Source organism: Mobula hypostoma, chromosome 12, assembly GCF_963921235.1.
Source record: "Mobula hypostoma chromosome 12, sMobHyp1.1, whole genome shotgun sequence".
NCBI lineage: Eukaryota > Metazoa > Chordata > Chondrichthyes > Myliobatiformes > Myliobatidae > Mobula > Mobula hypostoma.
This window is the reverse complement of record NC_086108.1, coordinates 55,691,137-55,712,697: the sequence shown is the minus strand read 5'-3', so window position 1 is coordinate 55,712,697 and position 21,561 is coordinate 55,691,137. Positions and strand designations below refer to the sequence as shown.

Here is a 21,561-nt window from a genome sequence, read left to right as displayed (position 1 = left end):
AAAAAAAGTAGTGAGGTAGTGTTGGTAGTGTTCATGGGTACAATGTCCATTCAGAAATCTGGCAAGGGGAAGATGCTGTTCCTGAATCGTTGAATGTCTGCCTTCAGGCTCCTGTACCTCCTTCCTGATAGTAGCAACGAGAAAAAGGTGTGTCTTAGGTGATGGTGGACCTTACTGATGGATGCATCCTTTCTGACGACGTCCTAGATGCTTCGGAGGCTAGTGCCCATGATGGAGCTAACCAGGCATCATCCAATGCAGTGAGTACCGGCTCCGAGCCATCAAATGATCCTCACACATTAACACTTTCATTCCTGGAATCATTCTCTTGAACCTCCTCAGGACCCCCTCCAACAGCAGCACATCTTTTTACTGTTAAGGGGCCCAAAACTTCTCACAATACTCCCAAGTGCGGCCTGACCAATACTTTATAAAGCCTCAGCATTACATCCTTGCATTATATTCTAATCCTTTTGAAATGAATGCCGACATTGCATTCGCTTTTCTTACCACCGACTCAGTCTGCAAGTTAACCTTTAGGAAACCCTGCAGAAGGACTCCCAAGTCCATTTGCAGCTCAGATTTTTAAATTTTCTCCTTTCAACTATTTAATGCCTTTGTTCCTTCTACCACAGTGCATGACTAGACACTTCCCTATACTATATTCCATCTGCCATTTCTTTAGCTCATTCTTCCAATCTGTCTAAGTCCTTCCGCAGATTCTCTGCTTCCCTAACACTACCTGTCTTTGTATCATCCACAACCATGGTCAAAAAGCTATGAATTCTGTCATCCAAATCATAGACATATAACGTGAAAAGAAGTGGTCCCAACACCCAACCCCCATCACCAGCAGCCAACCAGAACAGGCCTCCTTTACTCCCACTCCTGCCAGTCAGCCAATCCACTATCCATGATGGTATCTTTCCTGTAATACCTGTAATGGCCTCTCATTAATCAGTTTCATGTGCAGCACCTTGTCAAAGGCCTTCTGAAAATCCAAGTAAATAATATCCACTGACTCTCCTGTATCTATCCTGCCTGTTATTTCCTCAATGATTTCTAAAAGATTTGTCAGGAAAGACTTCCCCTTAAGGAAATCATGCTGACTTTGACCTATAATATCATATGCCCCAAATACCCCAAAATCTTATCCTTAATAACGGACTCCAACATCATCTTCCCAACCGCTGATGTCAGGCTAACTGGCCTCCTCCCTTCTTTAAGAACAGAGTGACACTTTCAATTTTCCAATCCTCCTGAACTATTCCAGAATTTAGTGATTCTTGAAAGATCATTACTAACTGGTGATAACAGTTCCTGAAGCTGGTGGTGTGGGCCTATGGCTCCTGACCTTCAGGCCCAAGGTAGTAGTGAGAAGACAGCATGGCCTGGATGGTGGGTCCTTGACGATGAATACTGTCTTCTTGTGGCAGCTCTTCTTGTAGATGGATTGAGCAGCATCCACCGCTTTTTTGTAGGCTTTTCCATTCTTGGGCATCGGTGTTTCCATACCAGACTGAGTGAGTCAGGATACTTCCCCCTGTACATCTATAGAAGACATTTCAAATCTGCTCAAACTTCGAAGAAAGTAGTGGTGTTCTCATGCCTTCTTTGTAATGGCACATACGTGCTGATTCCAGGACAGATCCTCTGATATGATAGTGTCAAGGAAATTAAAGTTACTGACCCTCTCCACCTCTGTTTCCCTGAAGAAGACTGGCTCATGGATCTTCTGCTTCTGCTTCCTGTAGTCAATAATCAGCTCTTTTGTTTTGCTGACATTGAGTGAGAGGTTGGTGTTACGGCACCAATCAGATTTTCAATCTCTTTTCTATATGTTAATTTGTTACCAGCTTTTGTTTGGCAGACAGCAGTGGTGTTGTCAGCAAACTTAAATACAGCACCGGGCTTGTGTTTAGTCACACAATCATAGATGTTAAGCGAGTCGAGCAGGGGAGTGAAGCACATAGCCCTGTGGTACACCTGTGCTGATGGTGAATGTAGAGGATATGTTGTTGCTAATCTGTTTTGATTGGAGTCTGTCTATGAGGAAATTGAGGATCCATTTGTACAGGAAAGTATCGAGGACCCGATCTTGGTGCTTAATGATGAGTTTTGATGGGATGATAGAGTTGAAAGTTAAGTTGTAGTCAACGAAGAGCATTCTGATGTATGCATCTTCATTGTACAGGTGCTCCAGGGTTGAGTCAAATGGTATCTGCTGTTGATTTATTGTGACAGTACAGTAGGTAAACTGGAGTGGATCCAAGTTGCTCTTCAGGCAAGAGTTGATATGTTTCATCACCAACCTCTCAAAGCACTTCATCAAAGTCGATGTACGTGCTACTGGATGAGGAAACACAATTCAGATTTTTCTCAATAAAAGGAGTGCTTTTCCTCTCTCCTAGGGCTATTAAACTCATTTTTAACCCAGTAGCAAAATGAAAATATTAAAGACAACTGCTACAAAATGGTGCAAATTTTGATGCCTCTCACCTCACCATCAGTTTTTGGCTCCATCAGCTATACTAACAAACACCTGCAGCGTATTCCAGTCTGAGCATATGGCCAATCTACACTGAGAATCCTACACGCTTATTTCAATGAAGTGATAGAGATTCACAAAGAATACAGGGAAACCCTCCACAAGGGGCTGTGATACATAAGGAGACAATTGATCCTTTAGGTTAGACACTAATTTCAAAATATTCATTACGTTTCACATCAAAGAAGTAAATTATTTTAAAACATAGTAGGTAAAGTAACTCAGGTTAAACCAATTTTAATCCAATTAAACATATTAGAAATAGCACTCGCTTTTGTTTGTATGTTCCTCAAAAATTCATCACAATATGGTGAAGTACGCCCTCTAGTAGCTATCTACAGCAAATATGCTTTTCTGCAAAAAGAAATGGGTCTTGACTCAGGATGTTCTAGTATTTTGATTTGTATTCTGCTTGACTTCAAGCTAACTATTTCATGGGAAAAAGATAGGTCTGGATTACTTATTCTTATACACACCCCTGGATTCAATTAAAATTCTGACTTCAACAGTACAGTTTTCAATTTACTGGCAGACTTTTAGTTCCACATCCACATTTTAATTTATTCGGGAGCCTTGACAGTTCTACCCCAGGTGGTTGTAAAAAACCATGCTTATTTCCAATCTTGCCAAAAATGTATTCTTTCCAGTCTGAGTAACAAGGGATTGTAATTGGAAGCTTATTCCAATACCACTCCCCCCGCCCCAGAACACTCTTTATCCAGTTCATGTAACAGTGATTTTTAATTGCTCAATAATTCCCTGGTAGACATATCTGATCCCTACAGTACAGCAACACACTTTATTCACAAGATTAGCTAACCAGGTGATTCCTTCCAAGTTTTTATTTAATTAAAATGAGGACATCGTTGTTTAACCTTCTACATTCAAAATGCCTAAATTCATTAGTAAGGATTTTGTTTTGTTGTGAAACTTAGTGTGCTCTAAGAACCCTGGCATTCAGAGAACCTAATGATGTCAATATTTGCATGCTATGTCCACAATTTACTTTGGCAGGACTTTCTACTGCTCTGGCATTAGGACTGTTCATTCACAGTAAGGTGGTGGCTGAAACCACTTCTGGGTCTAGTGATTGGGATCTCATTTTCAATCTACTTGAGTTCTGTTGTGCAGAAAGCTTTTACTAATGCTGAAAACTCAAATTGCAATAATATTTAAAGGACTACATACATTTGTCCTGCATGGTGTAACAAAGTGTTACAATACCTCTTGACAAAAGACAAACAGATTGAAAATTGGAGCCCAGTCACTGCATGTACTCAAGGTTTCAGTTACAGCGCATCAAATGCCAGAAGACAGGAAGAGAGACAGGCAACAGGAAGCTTCAGGTTATTAGCTTAATTCTGTCACTGGGAAAATATTAAACACAATTATTAAAGATAAATCAGCACATATGGAAATGTTCATGGTAATCAAGCAAAATTAACATGGTTTTATCAAAGGGAAATCAGCTTTGGCCAAGATATTGGTGTCTTTGAGGGAAAAAATACATGCTACCCATAAAGTGGAACTGGTGGATCTACAACACTTAGATTAACAGAAGTTATTTGATAAGAAGCCTTATCAAAAGTTATTGCGAGAAATAGAGCAGACAGCAGCCAAAAGAAGACCTTTTGCTGATTGGCAAGCTATCATAAGTGACAGGGTATGGGGATCATTGCTGGGGTCTGAACTTTCACAATCAATATAAATATTTCAGATGAAGGCATAGAATGTAATAGTTTTGCTAAATTTGCTAATAATACCTAAATAAGTTGACAAACAGTTAGCAGAGAAGCTGTACAGAATCCTGTAGTCCTACACCACCAGGTTCAAGAACAACTAATTCCACCCAACACATGGTTCTTGAACCAACCAACACAACTTAATCACTAGAGTACAGCAACACCATGACCACTTAGTTCTAATTGTGTTCATTTCAATTTGATTCAATTCAATTCATTTCTTGTAAAATAGTGCTTAATTTATGTTTCCCTTGTGAATACTATTCATATGAAGCTATTTGACTGTGATAGAGCTGCAGGCCAGTTTTTCACTAGACCTCTGCAAACGGACATATGCACATGACAATAAATGCTGAGTTTGACTGAAGGTGGCTACAAGGAATCTGGATTAAGTGGATGAACAGAGGTGTTGCAATGTGGCTTCAGGAAAATTTTAAAAAATCATTTTATCTATATGGTAAAGAACTGCAGAATTTTTACAGGTACTTATAGTGGGATCTAGGAGTATGCATGATTCACAAAAGACTAGTATATAGGTAGATCAATTAATTGGGAAGACTAGCAAAAATGTTGTTTTTAATTGCCAGGGCAACATAACAAAAGCATGAAAATTATAAAAAGCCTTGCTGAGATCACATCTGTAATGACTGGTCTGGTTATTTCAGGAATTATTGCAGTGGATGTACTTCAGAGAAGCTTTACCCGACAAATCTTTTCATTGCTACCATCAAGGAGGAGGTACAGGAGCCTGAAGTCACACACTCAATGTTTCAGGACAGCTTCTTCCCCTCTGCCATCAGATTTCTGAATAAGCCATGAACCCATGTACCCTACCTCACTATTTTTTCTTCATTTTTCTTTTTTTGCTCTCTTTTTGCATTATTTATCTAACTTATTATATACGTTTATTTTTGTAATTTACAGTTTTTAAAAATTACTATGTATTGCAATGAACAGCTATCGCAGAACAGCAAACTTCATGAGATATACCAGTGATTTGAAATTATTCTGAGATTCTAATATCTGGAATGAGTGGTTCTTCATTTGGGAAGGGTTGGGCAGGCAGGGTCTGCAATGGCTGGAAAATATAGACCATAAAGGGACCTGAAAGGTCCTGACAGGATGTTTCTTGTTATGGAGAAATCTATGATTGGGGATAATTGTTTAAAAATAAAGCATCATCCACTTAAGAAGGAGATGTAATTATTTTTTTCTTTCAGTTGTGTATACTTGGAGCTCTTTTCCTTAAAGGTGGGGGAAGGAAAGTCTTTGAAAATTTTTTAAGGGAAAAGTGGTCAAATACTTTATAAGTAGGGAGGAGAAAGGTTACTGCAGGTAAATGGAAATACAGAATTCAAGTTACTATTAGTTCAGCCATGATCTCATTAGATGGCAGAGAAGACCTAGGGGTTGGGTGAGCTGCTCGTGCTCCTAAATCATATTCATTAGAAACCTGTAAGAACAAAAATGGTTCTACATTCATCTGATCAGAAATGAGTGGAAATTATAAGAAGGACATTTAAAGGATGAGGAATGAAACCTCTCCACTTAAACTTCACAGGAAAACACTCTTTATATACACTGCTGATGGTGTAATGACTATATAAGCAATCTTTCTGCAAAAGAGCCCTCGCTTACATCTGTATCCCCTCCCCAGGATAGAAAAACTTAATCACAGATGTGTTTCCATTGCTTTCATAGTCAGAAGTCAAAATCAGCTTCGCTCTGAGAAAACTTGCCTCAGGAACGGTATGTAACTTTGTGTTGCCTCAACACTCACTGCTCAACTTGCAGAGAGGGGAACTTCCCATTTTTGGTCCAGATGGCTAAGCATTCACACCTGGAAGCAGCACTTGGCTACATTGCAAAACCTCTAAAGAGGGCAGTCATGCACTTGCATACATACAACTATTGACAATTCTTGCTTTGGGTGCCTTTCACATTAAATTTATCACCCCTAATATTAACATGATTGAAGGGATTAGCTTGGATATTGTGCACGATAAAGCCAGCAAGTTTATTAAGCCGGTTAGAATTAGGGATTTTTATATCAAAAGCATCAACCAATTTTTACTTTAGGGCTCTATGTTTCGTCAAACTATGATGTAACCCAACAATATTCACTGTATTTACAGCAGCACTCTACTAATGCAAATAGTCAGTGATCAGGATGGCTGAACTGTAGCCCTTGCAGCACATGGCCAAATTCACCAATCTGATCTGCAGTAGTGTTGTCGTATTATGTAGCATTGATCCAAGAGAAGGATGAATTCAGAAGGCTCTCATATTTCTCACGTCTATAAGAACATAGAACAGGAAAGCAGTACAGTGCAGGAACAGGCCCTTCATCCCCTCACATGTATGCCGACCACGATGCCAACTTCACACTGCACATCTGCCTGCTCCATGTGCGGTTCCTTCAACTCTCTTTCAGTTCATGGGACCGAAACACCTGTTTGCTGTCATATCAGGTTCCATCACAGGTACCTACCACTCTGTGTCAAACAAAAACTTGTTTTATAAATCCTCTTTACATTTTACTCCTCTTGCATTAAAACAGTTCCCTATAGTAATTGACACTTCCACAGCGGGAACAAAAGACTAGTTATCAACCCATCATGACTTAATGTACTTTAATCAGTTTCTCCCTCAGCCTTTGATGCTCTAGAGATTACAATCATCTCTCTTTATAATTGATACTCCCTAATCCACACTACATCCTTGTGAACTCTTTTACATCTTTCTAAAGCTTCCACATCTTTCCTGTAATGCAGTTAGCGGAACTGCGTGGTTGAGGTCTGGATATACTTCTAGATGTAGTATTCAAGATTCAAAGGGCAGCAATCAAAAGGGATCCAAAATCTCATATGTAGGAAAATAATTTGCGGGTCTGAGGAGTGAGGGGATGAGACTGTCTCTTGATAGAGTGGGTCTAGCTCTCACCTAAAGTGGCCATGGGTTTAACATGCTGACCTCCGTGGGCCGTAACTATTGTGTGGGGTGTGAAAAGAGCCTTAATTTTGGAAAACAAATAGCTGCACATAAAGAGACATGAAGAAACAGGAAGAACAGTTTCTATTACCAATGTGGTCCAAGCTTGTGGTTTGGATGATGGAGAATGTGTTGCACTTTAACGAGAATTAGACAACTATCATCAAATAGGTTTTCAAATAGATCTAGGACCCCAATGTAATGTAATTTGATTTCACTTCTGCAAGAAAACTTATGACTGTAGCGTACAGTGGAACTTTCTGGTCAGAAGTCAGTCAAGACTGTTGGTTTAGGTGGAACAGGAACTTTGTAAAGTGCCATTGTCATTAAGGAATACGATCAGAGCCAGAATCAAGTTTAATATCACTGGCATATGTCTTGGAATCTGGTAACTTTACAGCAGCAGTACAATGAAATAAATATAAATTAAAAAATGAATTAAGAATATATACTATATGCCTACTAAATAGTTAAGGTAAAATAAGTTGTTCAAAAAAAAAGTAGTGAGGTAGTGTTTATGAGTTCAATGTTCATTTAGAAATTGGATGGCAGAGGGGAAGAAGTTGTTCCTGAGTGTGTGCCTTCAGGCTTCTGATCCTCCTTCCCAACATCAAGATGTGTCAATTTTGTTGACTGAGTCATTTAGATCAGTTCTATGTAACCACATCTGAAAAGGATGAGTTTAGATTCTAACAACTGGTATAAAACTATCATTTGAGGATGTTTGAAATCATTGGAGATGTTTATTTTTTCATAGCTGTGCATTTACTTCATTTTATTTCAAATAAATGTTGATTTGCCTTCCTAACATATTGTGTTAGACTTACTTATTAAAGAGAATTGACTCACACCTCACTTTGGGTATTGATATCATAGTAAGTTCAAATAATCTTCAGCCATGGTAATCAACTCACTTAAGAACGCTTTATAGCTTTACTGTATATGTTTAATATAACTGGCTGGACAATCCTGGGTATTTTGTTGGCCATGACTGCAAGCTTTTAAAAGATGAGATGGGCATGGTTACTGTCACAACCAGAGGAAGTACATGTCTATCAAGGTCAATGAACAGTGGGTCCGCTCATGGCAGTGTCATGTGGCTGAAGGACTGCTCCTCCAAGAAAGCTGAAGCTCTGCCTGCAAATCCTGTGACATTGATGATGCTTCTTGTGACATCCCTTCTATGCACACCCCTAAAAAGGTGCTGATTCTACTGCACTACATCATCTCCACCATGGAGGGTAATGATCTGCCCTTTTGATGAGTTCACAAAGACATTCAGATCCTAATTCTAGACTCAAAGGATTCTACAGATTGTGGAAAACTTGAGCAACAAACACAAAAGCTGGACGAGTTCAGCAAGTGAAGTAGTATCAGTGGAGGGAAATAGTCAATATCACTTCATCAAATTCAAACCTAATCCTAATCTGATCCTAATCTTACATTTTTAAGGTCTCATTAGGTTGATGAAATGCGCTGGCCACAGAAGAAATTAAACTTGGCCTTATTTTCTATTCGGTCTTCTGAGCTCTCAGAAATCAGTGGTAATCATGTAAATATTAGGGCTAAATTTTAGTAATTAGATGCAGATATGTTTTCACAGATGCAATTAAATGTGGTAATAAGAATTTTTGAAAAGGTTCATTACCCTTGCTCGAGGATGATAATCATGACAATCTCTCGGCATACAATCAGTAAATTCTTGATTTTGATCTTTTGAAGTCTGAAAGTTATCCAAACTCCCTTTCTCTCTGCACCTCCCTGCCCCCAAGCCAAATGCTGGACCACTACAGCAAAGAACCGCTAAACAAAAAAAAAGAAAATGCTGGAAACCATCTGAAAGTCAAACAGTGTCTGATGAAAAGGCAAATGGATGAGCTTGAAATTCAGCTACAGATTGGCAAGTATGACGTTGTGGCCATCTCTGAAACTTGGTTAAAGTTTTGCTGCCATTGGGAGCTGAATGTCCAAGGATATATGGTGTATTGGAAAGACAGGTTAGTAGGCAAAGGGAGTGGTGTGGCCCTGTGTATAAGAAATAATATTATATCATTAGAAAGGGATGACATAGGATTGGAAGGTGTAGCATCTCAAGGGGTTGAGTTAAAAAATGACAAGGATAAAAGGACCCTAATGGCAGTTGTATACAGGCCTCCAAACAGCAGCCAGGATGTAGATTACATATTACAGCAGGATATAGAAAAGGTATGTCAGAAGGGCAATGTCATGATAATCTTTGGGGATTTTAACATGAAAGTAGATTGGGCAAACCAGGCCAGTACTGGACCTCAAGAGAGAGAATTTGTAGAATGTCTAAGGGATGGCTTTTTAGGGCAGCTTGTTGTTGAGCCTACTAGGGGATTGGCTGTGTTGAATTGGGTGTTGCGCAATGATCCGGAGGTGATAACAGAGCTTAAGGTTAAGGAACCCTTAGGGAACAGTGATCATAGTATAATCAAGTTCACTTTTAAATTTGAGTAAATTCCAATGTGTCGGTATTTCAGTGGAATAAAGGAAATTACAATGGCATGAGAGGGGAACTGGCCAAGGTTGACTGGAAAGTGACACTAGCAGGAAGGACAGCAGAGCAGCAATAGCTGGAGCTTCTGCAAAAAATGAGGACAGTGCAAGACAGATATATTCCAAATAAGACGACATTTTTGAATGGAGGAAGGCCACTACCATGGCTGACAAGTGATATCAGAGCCAAAGTAAAAGGAAAAGAGAGGGCATAGAAGGAAGCCAAAGCTGTGGGAAGATAAAAGATTGGGATGCTTTTAAAAACTTGCAGAAGGAAACTAAGAAGGTCATTAGGAAGGAAAAGATAAATTATGAAAGGAAGCTGGTGACTAATATCAAAGAAGATACTGAAAGCTTTTTTACGGGTGGGAAGCAGCTGAAAGGAAACCATAGACCTGTTAGCCTGACATCAGTGGTTGGGAAGTTGTTGGAATCAATTGTTAGGGATGAGATTATGGAGCACCTAGAGGCACATCAGAATCAGAATCAGGTTTATTATCACCAGCATGTGACGTGAAATTTGTTAACTTAGTAGCAGCAGTTCAATGTGATACATAACCTAGCAGAGAGAGAGAGAAAAAAATAATAAATAAAATAAAACTTAATAATAAATAAGCAAGTAAATCAAACACGTATATTGAATAGATTTAAAAGAATGTGCAAAAACAGAAATACTGCATATTAAACAAAGTGAGGTAGTGTCCAAAGCTTCAATGTCCATTTAGGAATCAGATGGCAGAGGGGAAGAAGCTGTTCCTTAATCACTGAGTGTGTGAGGCTTCTGTATCTCCTACCTGATGGTAACAGCGAGTAAAGGGCATGTCCTGGGTGCTAGAGGTCCTTAATAATGGACGCTGCCTTTCTGAGACACTGCTCCCTAAAGATGTCCTGGTACTTTGTAGGCTAGTGCCCAAGATGGAGCTGACTAGATTTACAACCTTCTGCAGCTTCTTTTGGTCCTGTGCAGTTGCCCCTCCATACCAGACAGTGATGCAGCCTGTCAGAATGCTCTCCACTGTACAATTAAAGAAGATTTGAGTGTACTTGTTGACATGCAAATCTCTTCAAACTCCTAATAAAGCATAGCCGCTATCTTGTTTTCTTCATAACTACATCAATACGTTGGGACCAAGTTAGATCCTTAGAGACCTTGACACCAAGGACAAGATAGGACAAAGCCAGCATGGTTTCCTGAAAGGAAAAAGCTGCTTGACTAAACTACTGCAATTTTTTGAGGAAATTACACGTAGGATAGACAAAGTATTTGCAGTGGATGTGGTATACTTGGATTTTCTGAAGCTCTTTGACAAAGTGCTGCATACGAGGCTGCTTAGCAACATAAGAGCCCATGGAATTACAGGGAAGTTACTAGCATGGGTGGAGCATTGGCTGGTCAGCAGAAAACAGAGAGAGGGATTAAAGGGATCCTATTCTGGTTGGCTGCTCGTTACCAGTGGAGTTCCACAGGGGTCGGTGTTGGGATAGCTGCTTTTTACGATGTATGTCAATGATTTGGACTGCGTATAAATGGATCTGTGGCTAAATTTGCCAATGATACAAAGATGAGAGGTGAGGCAGGTAGTGTTGAGGAATCAGAAAGTCTGTAGACTTGGATAGTTAAGGGGAATGGGCAAGGAAGTGGCAAATGAAATATGTTGGAAAGTGTATGCTCATGCACTTTGGTGGGGAGAGAACTCAAAATGCAGAGATGCAAAGGGACATGGGAGCCCTTGTGCAAGATACCCTAAAGGTTAACCTCCAGGTTGAGTCAGTGGTGAAGAAGGTGAATGCAATGTTGGCATTCATTTCTAGAGGTATAGAATATAAGAGTAGGGATGTGATGTTGAGGCTCTGTAAGGCACTCGTGAGACCACACTTGGAGTATTGTGTGCAGTTTTGGGCTCCTTATTTTAGAAAGGATATACTGACATTGGAGAGGATTCAGGGAAGATTCACAAGAATGATTCCAGGAACAAAAGTGTTACCGTATGAGGAATGTCTGGCAGCTCATGGGTTGTATTCCCTGGAGTTCAGGAGAATGAGGGGGGGGATCTCATAGAAACATTCCAAATGTTAAAAGGCCTGAACAGGTTAGATATGGCAAAGTTATTTCCCATGGTAGGGGAGTCTAGGACAAGAGGGCACAACTTTGGGATTGAAGGATGACTATTTAGAACAGAGATATGGAGAAATTACTTTAGTCAGAGGGTGGTAAATCTGAGGAATTTGTTGCCATGAGCAGCTGTGGATGCCAAGTCATTGGGTGTATTTAAGGCAGAGATAGATAGGTTCTTGATTAGCCAGGGCATCAAAAGGTATGGGGAGAAGGCAAGGGAGTGGGGATGACTGGAAAAATTGGATCAGCCCATGATTGAATGGCAGAGCAGACTCGATGGGCTGAATGGCCTACTTCTGCTTGTATATCTTATGGTCTTGTGGTCTTAAATGGAGTTAACAGTTCAGGTCAAAGATGGGATGTGCTTGACCAGCTGAGTATTACAGGTACAATTTTATTACTTTCTGCTTTTATTTCAGATTTTCAGGTTCTGCAGTATTTGGATTTACAATTATGAAGCCTCAGCTCTTAATATTACTTGTGCAACATGAGCCAGCCAGGTTCACAATTAAGTGACTTGCTGGATGTACATACACCATCATCAAATCCAGAAACAGATGCACTACAGCAGAATGTGATCCAGTCATACACTTCCATCATTCAAAATTCAAGATTCGTTTATTTATAACATGTACATTGAAACATACAGTGAAATGCATTGTTTGTGTTTACAACCAACACACCCAAGGGGATGCTGGGAACGGCCCGCAAGTGTGGCGCTAACATAGCATGCCCATGATACTCTGCTGAACAACATCAAATACAACAAGCAACAAAACAGAAATAGAAAAACAAGCACCCCATTCCTCCATCCCACCCATGCCATACACAGTCCTCTAATCCCAAGACAATCCATATTCTTCAGCCTCCAGTAGACAAGGATTTAAACATGGTCATGTGGACATTGCGCTTTCAACTACTCTAGTGTACTCTACTCTGATTTTCAGGCCCTGGAGTCCAGCCAACGGGCTTCGAATTCTGGACTTCTGATTCAATCCTCCGGACAATCCTTGGCATCGACCTCAGGAATTGCTGATCACTCAGCACTAGGTTTCGAACTCCAGTCTCGCTGATTTGTGAACCTAGGGGGCATCAGACCTCTTTCCTCTTGCCTGCACAGAATTCTGACTCCAGGTCCTGCCAACAACTGGTTGACCGCGAGGGAGCCATCAGCCTTTGTCCACGCTGGTCTGTCGGACATCGGAGCCTAGCCCACAGATGTCCCTAATTACCTCATATCTATGTCCCTAAAACCTTGTTTATCCCCAAAACTATCCCCAGAAATCCACAAAAACACTAAAAGAAAACAACTGAGCTGGGACCTAAACAGCAGACACAGCCCAGTGCAAACATGAGTCATCATGCCACCGACATGCTCCTGCAGGTTAGAATTCCCCATTATTTAACTTTTATGATGAACTTACTTGCTTGGGGCTCCATGAACATTTGTTAGTATTGAGAAATTGCTCCTCACACTCCGCAAGCTGGCCAGTACCTTAAAAAAATAAAAGCAGTTTGTTCACTTAAAGATATTTTAATGGTCTTCAGATAATCTGCTTTGAGAGAATTGCCTAATTTGAAACTTAGTTAAAAGGTGAAGTAAGTGCTAGATTCAACTCCCATTCATTTATAGAATAGTTGATTTGAGCAAGGCTTTGGGCAAGACGGTGCAATCAAGTGCACTAGGATAAATTTGAACTGAAATGTTTGTGTTACCAGAGTCCACTAATTTCATTCCATTGTTACTAAGGCCGTGGGAAGAAATAAAACATCAGAAGAGGAAATTGCTTCCCAGCCTCTCATTATTGGAAAATGTTTAGTTGTTAACAAGTTGTCTTCCAGCAGTCCTTGCTGAAGCCTTCCTATGTGTGATTCCTAGACACCAGAGATTCTGCAGATATTTGAAATCTTGCACAGTACACAAAAGTGCTGGAGGAACTCAGCAGGAGAGGCAGCATCTATGGAGGAGAATGAGCAGTCAATGTTTCAAACCAAAATCTTTCATCAGGACTTGAATGAAAGGAGACAGAAGCCAGAACGAAAAGATGGGGCAGGGTGAAAAGCACAAGCTGGCAGATGATAGGTGAGACCAGGTGAGGGGGAAGATGGGCGGATAGGGAGTGATGATATAAGAAGCTGGGAGGTGATAGGTGGAAGAGGTAAAGGGCTGAAGAAGAAGGAATCTGATAGGAGAGAACAGTGGACTGTAGAATAAAGGCAAGGAAGGAAACCAAAGGGAAGTCATGAGGGTGGAGAAAGAGAAGGGCGAGAGAGTAGTCAGAATGGGGAATGGAAAAAGAGTAAGAAGTTGGGGGTGGGAGTGAACAGGGGAGAGTGATTAGCAGAGGTTAGACAAATCAATGTTCATGCCATCAGGTTGGAAGTTACCCAGATAGAATATGAAGTACTGGTTCTTCCACCTGAGTTTTGCCCTCATCATGGCATGAGAGGAGGCCTTGGACAGACGTGTCAGTCTGAGCATGAGAAGTTGAATTGGACTGGGTGGCCACTGGGAGATCCTGGCTGTTGAAGCAGACAGAGGAAAGATGTTCAACAGAGCGCTCCCCCTATCTGTGTCAGGGCTCACTGCAGTAGTGGACACTACACCAGGAGCTTCAGATACAATAGGTGACTGACAGAATGTTTGGGGCCCTCGGTGGTGGTGAGAGAGGAGGTGTAGGGGCAGGTGTGGTACTTAGCAGGGTCACAAGGGTAAGTATGAGGAGGGAGCTCAGTGGAGAGGGACAAGTGAATAAGTGAGTCACACTCCCTTGTAAGTGATTCCTATGGAAAGCAATGGGGGGGGGTGGAGGGAAAAATGTATGAATGGTAGGATCCTATTGGATATAGGTGGAAGTTAAGGAGAATTATGTGCTGGATACAGAGGCTTGTGGGTATAGGTAAAGGTAAGGGAAACACTATCCCTGTTACAATAGCAGGAGGATAGTGTGAGGGCAGACGTGTCAGAAATGGAGGAGATGCTGGTGAGGGCAGCAACAAAGATGGTGGTAGAAGGAAAACCCCATTTGTTTAAAAAAATCTTAAATGTTTTGGAATGGAAACTATCAGTTGCAGTGGAGTCACAGGAATGAAGAAGAGGGAATGGCAATTTTACAAGAGAAATAGTGGGAAGAGGTGTGGTCAGGATAAATGTGAGAGTCAATGGGTTTGTAAAGGATGTCAGTAAACAGTTGGTCTCCAGAGACAGAGGGATCGAGAAAGGACAGAGGGGTGTCAGAGATGGATCAAGAAAAAGTTGAGGGCAGTGTAGAAGTGGAGGCAAAGTTGATAAAATTGACGAGCTCTGCGGAGGTGTAGGAAGAAGCATTGGAACAAGGGGGACAAAATGGAGTCAAAGCATGCGGACACAGGTTCAGTGGGGCAGGAGCAGGCAAAAACAATGGGCCTAATGGGACAACTAGGTTTGTGGATCTTGGGTAGAAAACCACCTTCTTACTCTAGCTCCTGCCCTTCTCCCGGTCCTTTCAGTCCTGATGAAGGGTCTCAGCACAAAATGTTCACTGCTTATTCCCCTCCACAGATATTGCCTGACCTGATGAGTTCCTCAAGCATTTTGTATATTGTGTGATTCTTGCCAGAAAGTTGTCAAGGACACAATGAGTTGAGATTGAGATTATTTATGATGTCAGATGCCCATTGACTTGCATGGTGGGATCTCACACTTGTTAATACATTTGTGGCAGAATACATATATATAATCGTAATGGGTGCCATAGTGGCATAGCTGTCAACATGACGCTATTGCCACTCGGGGCATTCTGGAGTTTGGAGTTCAATTCCAGCACCGCCCGTAAGGAGTTTTTGCATCCTCCTGGCTAACCACATGGGTTTCCTCCCATAGTCCAAAGACGTACTGGTTAGTAGGTTAATTGGTCATTGTAAATTGTCCTTTGATTAAGCTAGTGTTAAATAGGTGGGTTGTTGGGCCACGCGGCTTATTGGGCCGGTGGGGGTGGGGGCCTGCTCCACGCTAAATCTCTAAATAAAAATAAATAAAATAACTAACATGCCTACTTATTGAACAGACATTATACTCTTTGAAAGTAATTCCACAAAAATATACTGGAAACAGAGGATAATGAGGGAGATGGTAGAGTAGCTGTTACAGGAGATCTCAGAAAATTCCAGCTAGGTTTGCCTGTACAACTGACATTAACTTTAGCAGAGAAGCCCCAACACTGTTTCGTAATGGTATTATAAGGTATCATGTGATTTGTACAAGAATGGGACTAATTTTTTTCAAAGAGTGAAACACAAGACAATTTTTAGCAACATTTTAAGTACAGCTGGATTAATGGGGTTTCTTCATACTGAAAGCAAAGGAAAATATCCAAGAACAGCTGTCCCAGTGGACCATTCTCCTAAAATATTTGATTACAATTTTCAGAGTGACTCACATAGTTCCAAGAACAGGCTGTTAGCTTTCGTGCATTTCCGGATAAAACGAGCACACCAGGGAATCAGGGAAAACAAGGAAGGAAAATAAGAGACAAAAGGAGAAGAGGAGGAAAACTCACAATGAAAAGAAAATGTAATTTAATATACCTGTGCAAACGGTGTAACTATCAAGTCATCTCCATGTCTGAAAAGATAAAACAAAACAAAACAAAATAAATTCAGTCCAGGCAATTGACATTATTTTTCACATTGTTTAGAATGCGAAGAATGAATGTTAATAAATTAGTATACAAAGTACAAATCACAGTGCTTCATAATGGGAGTGACACCATCACTCCTTGCTGTGTAAACTTTTGTCATAGGTTTCAACATGGCGGCTTTGAATTTTGGACACAAAGATGTCTGATCTGAAAAATGGAACCAATAGGACATGACAGAGGCATGAGCTATTGAACCGTTAAACTTAGAACTTTGTTGTTAGTGGAAGGAAACTGTAAGCTGGGAAAAGGAAAACGAGAAAGAACAAAAGATTATCACAGATAGAAAGAGCAAGAATAGATTCAAATGGGTTAACTGATTACTATGTTATGAGAACATATATAAACAACAAATAATATTTACTACTAGAATAAATGAGATAAAATCCGTAAGATTCATTCAGAGCCAAATATATACCTCAATAGTAGAGTGTGGGGAGCTCTCTTGTTTAAGAATTCATTTGCAAAAAATATACTTAAGATCTGTTGTTTATATTTCTTAATGTCTTTACGTGGAGTGCAGTACATCTTCAAGATAAATTGAAATTCTGTTAAGTCTTTATCTCATTGGTCAGAAATCACAATGGTTTGGCACTGGCTCATCTGGTTTTGTTTCCTATGCTCCCTTTAAACTCATCAAGGCCCTGTTCCCATGGTCCTTATAAACTCACTGGAGCCCAGTTTCCTGTGATGCTTATAAACTTACCTTGACTCCATTCCAAACATTACTTATAAACTCACCTGAACCTCTTTCTCAAGCTCCCAATAAACTCACCCGGCTCTAATACCACATTCATGGAGCTATATTCCTAGGTTCCATTTCTGTGTGAATCCTAGAATTTTATGGCCCCCGTTCTCATGCTCCCTGAAGACTCACAAGGGCTCTGCTTCCAGCATTCCTTATAAACAACCATTCACATTCCTGTACTTTATGAACACACTAGCACCCATTCCCCATATTTCCTTTAAAGCAACCAGTGCCCCATTTTCCACACAACCTCTAAACTCAGCAGGGTTCTGTCCTGCGATCCTTTAACACTCACTGGGCTTTGCTTCCTGTGCTCCCTTTAAATTCACTTGGTTCACTGAAAAATGTACTATAGCACTGCAAAACATCTAAAATAAAGTTGATTAACCCAACTTCTGCTAGTACCAGGTTACCAAGAATTTTATTGTGTGCAGATGTCGCAATGGCTTTAGGGAATTGGATTTGGGAAATGAGGATCTAAGAAGTGTGATGGGATATACTTTGGAAGTTCAAAATTGAAGGCAGAGTAGAGAATACTTGGAGGTTGATGATAGGATTCTTATTAGCATGAAGGAACAAAAGCATCTTAGCATCCACATCCATAGATCCCTTAAAGTTGCCGCACAAGTTGATAGCATGGAGAGTTGTACTTCATTAGTTGAGACTGAGGTAATGTTGTAGCTCTATTAAACTTGGTAAGACCGCAATTGGAGTATGAGGAGTGTTTGTGACCTAAGGTAGGAGGAGTCAATTTTAGAAAACCTAGCACATTTATTTTTCAACATAGTCCCCTCCTACATGTACATACTTAGTCCAGCAGTCGTGGAGCATACGGGTCCCTTCTTTGTAGAAGTGGCCCACAGCAGGGGTGATTGATAAGTTTGTGGTCTAAGGTAGAAGGAGATGAATTATTAACTTCAAACTTTCTGCATTATCACTCAAAGAGTTGAAATGCACGTGCATGTAATGAGAGCGTCTTGGACATCCAGGTGGTCCACAGCAGGGGTGATTGATAAGTCCGTGGCCTAAAGTAGAAGGAGATGAGTTATACAGCTCTCGTTACATGCATGTGCAGTTCAACTCTTTGAGTGAAAATGCAGAAAGTTTGAGGTTAATATTTCCTTCTACCTTAGGCCACCAAATTATCAATCACCCCTGCTGTGGAGTACTACTGGAGGTCCAAGACGCTGACTTCTACAAAGAAGGGATCCATTTGCTCCACAACCGCTGGACTAAGTGTGTAAATGTAGGAAAAATAAATTTGCTAGGTTTTCTAAAATTGCCTCCTTCTACCTTAGGCCATGAACTTATCAATCACCCCTCATATTGTTTTCGTTTCTAGTTGCCTCATTATAGGAAAAATGTGGAAGCTTTAGAGAGGGCACCGAGGAGATTTACCAGGACATTGTCTGGATCAGAGAGCAGGTTTTATGAGGATAGAGCTAGGGTTATACTTTTTGGAGCAAAGGAGGATGAGAGGTGTTCAAGATGATAAGAGGCATAGATGGAGTGGACAGCTGGAGACTTTTTCCCAGAGTGGAAATGGCAAATATGAGGGGGCGTAATTTTAAGGTGATTGGAGGAAAGTACAGGGGATAGGTTTTTACCCAGATAATGGTGGGTCCATGTAACATGCTGCCAGGGGTGGTGGTAGAAGCAGGTACATTATAGGCACACGGATGAAAGAAAAATGGTGAGCTGTGCGGCAGGGAAGGGTTAGATTGATCATAGAGTAGGTTAAAAGGTCAGGACAACATCAAGGGTGAAGGACCTGTACTATGCTGTATTCTTCCATGTTTTAGCAATAAATCTCCATATACACCATTCTTTTAATATTGCTGAATACTGTAAGTTACTTTCAAACCCTGGAATAAATCACTAAGGTGAATGGGAAGGTGAAAATGATGGGCTTTCTGCAGTGTGAATTATCCTGCCATTCACCCATTTCTTGTCAAACTATCCTTTGGCCTGTTATTGGCCTAAACTGATATGATCATAAGGCATCCCCACAACTTCCTTGCCATGGACTTCTTTGATATCCTTTTTCTCTTGAATATGGGAGGTTAGGCCTTAAGCTGCAAGACTCATACATCTTTATTACATTCTTCCATTCCCTCAACTTTCTCGTCTCTTTTGATACCCTCTTTAAAATCCAAATTTGTAACCAAATTCCTCTCTTTCTACATCCTTTCTTGGCATAATGGTGATTGTGTAATATGCCTTGGAGATTTTATTCTCATCAAAATCACTACTCTATGAAAATGTTTATATCATTTTAAAGCTGCCTCATGTTGACTAAAGATGGAATACTGACAAATGTTATACAGCACAACCATGTGTTTTTGCACTGGTTTCTGATACTGTATCATAACTATGTTTTCTATGTTGTGACTGAATGTCATTTCTGGAAATTCCTTTTGTATGTTTTGGATGGAATTGCAGTAACTGAAAGTCCAGCTTGGAGTTTGTTAACTGGTACTGGGCATTCATGAAAGAAAACTTAGAATTCCTTGTTGATCCAGCTGGACATTGCTTTCAGTTCTTGTTCAATTCTGACATTATTTACATTTCAGGCACAAAGTAGGTCTAAGGAGTCATTCAAATTTCATCATGTGGAACTTACTGGAAGCAGTGGAGATAACCATGGCAGTAAATAAAATTAGAAAAGATTTATTACTGGCCATTGGTGACGAATATTGGTTTACTTGAAAATCAAGCTGTAAAGGTTGTATAACTGACTTGCACTACTGCTTTCCCGATAACTTGATTAATCAGTGCAATATGGTGTGTGAAGCACAGATACCTGAGTTCAGTGATCAATCTACGATGAAGTTAGACAGCAAAATCACTATTAGCCTCAATTCCTTAAGTTGTCTTAAGGGTATGAATGCAATGAGGAGGCATACTAGAGTGGGACAGATAGGCTGGATGAGTGGTATTGCAGCAACAACCTTGAACTCATTGTCAGAAAGACCAAGGAGCTGATTATGGATTTCAGGAAGGCAAAGCCAGGATAACATACACCAGTTTTCATTGGGGGATCAGAAGTGGAAAGGGTGAGCAGTTTCAAGTTCTTGGGTGTCAGCAAATCAGAGGATCTATCCTGGGCCCAACACATTGATGCAATTACAAAGAAGGCACATCAGCAACTGTATTTCTTTATGAGTTTGAGGAAATTTTATATGTCAGTAAAGACAATTGCAGATTCCTACAGATGTACTGAGGACAGCATTCTGACTGGTTGCATCACAGCCTCCAATATCCAAGATCAAAAAAGACTACTGAGGGTTTGGACTTAGTCAGCTCCATTGTGGGCACAAGCCGCCCCACCTTCGAAGTTATCTTCACAAGGCAGGACCTCAAGTAGGCAGCATCCATCATTAAGGACCCTCACGATCTGGGATGTGCCCTCTTCTCATTACTACCATCAGGAAGGAGGTACAGGTGCCAGAAGATGCACACCCAAGATTTTAGGAACAGCTTCATCCCCTCTGCCTTCTGATTTCTGAATAATTCATGAATCAATGGATACAAGCTCACTCTTCCTCTTCTGTGCTATATTTAGAGTCATAGAATAATAGAGCCATAGAACAGTACAGCACAGAAACAGGTGCATTGGCCCATCTAGTCTGTGCCATGCTATCACTCTGCCTAGTCTCATCAACTTCATTCCAGGATATATCCTTCCATTACCGTCCCATCCAACTTTCTTGTAATTGTTGAAATTGAACCCACCTCCACAGCTTCCATTGGCAGCTCATTCCATACTTTCACCACTCTTTGAGTGAAATTCCCCCACATATTCCTCTTAAGCAATTCATCTTTTACCCTTATCCCATAACCTCTAGTTCTTGTTTCACCCAACCTCAGTGGAAAAAGCCTGCTTGCATTTATCCTATCTATATCCCTCATAATTTTGTATACCTCTATCAAATCTCTGCTCATTCTTTTACGCTCTAGTGTATATATATCTTTTGATATATTTTGGGTTCTCAAGTTCTGGCAACTTATTTAATTACTATCCTTTAAGCTGCTGGTGTTTAGGGCAGCAATGAAAGCCCTCCACCTCTGTCTGTCCATACAGTCACATACAGCTATAGAAGGATTCTTCATTGCTGTTTCCATGATATTTTTTATTACCAGTCAGGGGGTTGTTAATTTTGATCTGAACTCCCGAACCTTAGTCTGGCCTCTATCCTTTGATTCATTTGGTATGGTTG

The 21,561-nt window shown here is 40.6% G+C and overlaps 1 protein-coding gene across 7 annotated transcripts in view; it reads right to left on the bottom strand.

The window, feature by feature from the left end:
* Positions 1–21,561, bottom strand: part of pde4ba (phosphodiesterase 4B, cAMP-specific a) — a 620,756-nt gene that overhangs the window by 153,161 nt on the left and 446,034 nt on the right. For all 7 annotated transcript variants that reach the window (XM_063064159.1, XM_063064161.1, XM_063064163.1 and 4 more), the window contains 2 exons: positions 16,484–16,520; positions 13,342–13,412 (listed from right to left, as the gene is read on the bottom strand). In XM_063064159.1, coding sequence (XP_062920229.1) covers positions 13,342–13,412; positions 16,484–16,520 — 108 coding nt within the window. The remainder of the gene's footprint in view (positions 1–13,341; positions 13,413–16,483; positions 16,521–21,561) is intronic.